Source organism: Pundamilia nyererei, unplaced genomic scaffold (genome assembly GCF_000239375.1).
Source record: "Pundamilia nyererei isolate P.nyererei 1_Seehausen unplaced genomic scaffold, PunNye1.0 scaffold00009, whole genome shotgun sequence".
In the NCBI taxonomy this organism is placed as follows: Eukaryota; Metazoa; Chordata; class Actinopteri; order Cichliformes; family Cichlidae; genus Pundamilia; species Pundamilia nyererei.
This window is the reverse complement of record NW_005187410.1, coordinates 3,436,106-3,438,395: the sequence shown is the minus strand read 5'-3', so window position 1 is coordinate 3,438,395 and position 2,290 is coordinate 3,436,106. Positions and strand designations below refer to the sequence as shown.

Here is a 2,290-nt window from a genome sequence, read left to right as displayed (position 1 = left end):
TGTTTGTTGAAATTTCTGTAACCCCCTTGTCTCTCTTTAAAAATGCATTTTTAACGTCAGTGAGCGTTTTACATTGATAAATAAATGCTATATAAACGTTGTTTCGCCAAAAACTGATTGTAGCTTCTACCTCGTGACAGAAATATTCTCTCTGATATCGATATTTTTGACATATATTTCATAGTATAGGCAAACAAGACGATCACGTTTTGGCACAACTGGCTGGCTGGCTCTATCGCTACATTAAAGAACAATAACAGAGTTTTCAGGGTGGAGAAAAGAAACCGGGGATGGACCAAAATAACTCGTGACGTAGAGATGAGTTGCTTGGAAGTTTTCGCTTTTGAAATATTCGTTTTCCCTTTCTTTTCTGGTCTCTGTGCTTCAAAGTTTGAATTATATAAGGTCAGATTTTGGCCTACCAGGCAATAGTACTAGAAAGGTGTTGCTATGGTCGCCAATGCAGAAAGTTCACTACAATAATGTTACAATAATACTGTGTACGATAAACGATTTACAAAAAGTCAATTTAGGTCACTTTCTGATCTATTGGAACTACTGTGGTCCGTTAGTGACACCCAGTGGCCGTTTTAAATGTTGACTGCTTGGGAGAAACGAAAGTGAAAGAGCTCCATTTTCCTCGATAAAGGCACCGTGAATCAGCGCGTTTGCTGTGAATGTAGTTTTTGGCAACGCAGGAGCCAGTTTAGTGATCTGTTATCGGTTAAGTGAGTACCGATGGAGTCTGAAACGGATGAAATGCGCGAGTGCCTGATCGACTGCTTGAGGCCGAGGCTGAAGGAGCTTATTGTGGTGGATCGGGTCCTGGATCTTATAGGCTTTATCGATAACGAGCAAAAGGAACGGATCAGGCAGAAGGCCAGAAACGATGGTGATATTTCGGCTGCGGACTACCTTATTAACACAGTAGTTCAGAAGCCACATACTCCCGGATGGTTCACTGCGTTCGTTGACGCACTGAATAACGGGGGCTGTAAATTCGCAGCTGACTACATGCAGTTAAATCTCCCAACTCCCGAAGCTGAGGCAGAGAATGAAAACTGTGTCCGATTTATTCACTTACTTATTCCCAGCCTTGCAGACATGGTTACAGAAGAAGTGTGTGGAGAATGTTTCAGTAAAAGACTGCTCACCGAAGATGAGCGCGACAGAGTAAGTACATTATAGTGCAACCAACCTTTCAAAACTACTACTGCTTTATCTGCATGCTGCTTAGCACATGAGCTTTGGTGGTAAGAGAGAAAATATTCAAGTGTCAAAGGTTCACTGTGTGTATTCACACTAATTTCACCGGTGTGAAAAACCTCGAAAGTATCAGTATAGCTTCAGTATTTACCTTTTCTTCCAACTGTTTCCCAAAACATGTCTTTTCTGTCTTTGACCACTAGATGGCAGACAAATGTAGGCCGCTCATCCTTTTGGTGGCAATGCCTTTCTCTGATTGCTTAGCAAACTGACTTTGTTCATTACACTTGTCATCTAGATTACGGCTGAAATAGTCAACAGGGGATCCAGGAGTGGCGCAAGGGAACTTTTAAGAAGAATTATCAAATGTCCACCAGGATGGTATTCAACATTTCTTCAAGTTCTTAAAGACACTGAACACCATGTGCTCTATAATGAGTTGACTGGCAACGAAGGTAACTGAACTATGCTGGAAGACACACACCCAATACACCAAATACTATCAGGGAAGTTTGGGACACAGAAGTCTCAGTGGTGAGATATAGACAGATTGTATAAAACATGTGCACATAAGTGACTACAACTACAGAGGGAATTCAGTATCTTTAATCCAACTGCATTAGTAAATATACTGTGATCATTGCTTTGTAACAATCCCACTAATTAAAATTGGGATGATTAATTATGATTAAGAGTTTTAGTTATAGTCTTTATTACATTTAAAGCCATGTTCTTGGTGTAGACTAGTGTAACAAAGGAAAATAACAAGTTATTATTTTACTAAACAGTTATCCAAATAACCTCAAATAATCCTGGGATAACCATATTTATGGAAAAAGATAATCATCATTAACTTAAAACATTCTAGAAGGCATTAGTATGTACGCTCACTGGCCACTTTATTAGGTATACCTGTTTAACTCCCCATTAATGCAAATATCGTGTTGGCCAGTCACATGGCAGCAGCTCATGACATGGTTAATATAACCTGCTTCAAAACGAGCATCAGAATGAGGAAAGTAATCTCAATAGCTTTGAGTGTGTCATAGCTGTTAGTGCCAGGCAGACAGCTCTGACTATTTCA

General features: G+C 39.9%; 1 protein-coding gene across 1 annotated transcript in view; it reads left to right on the top strand.

Moving 5' to 3' along the window:
* Positions 1-620: 620 nt before the first annotated feature.
* The window catches only part of ifih1 (interferon induced with helicase C domain 1), a 12,714-nt gene continuing 11,044 nt past the window's right edge, over positions 621-2,290 (top strand). Inside the window, exons 1-2 of the mRNA XM_005723415.1 lie at positions 621-1,173; positions 1,505-1,661. Of these exons, the coding sequence (XP_005723472.1) occupies positions 739-1,173; positions 1,505-1,661 (592 nt within the window). The 5' untranslated portion in view covers positions 621-738. The remainder of the gene's footprint in view (positions 1,174-1,504; positions 1,662-2,290) is intronic.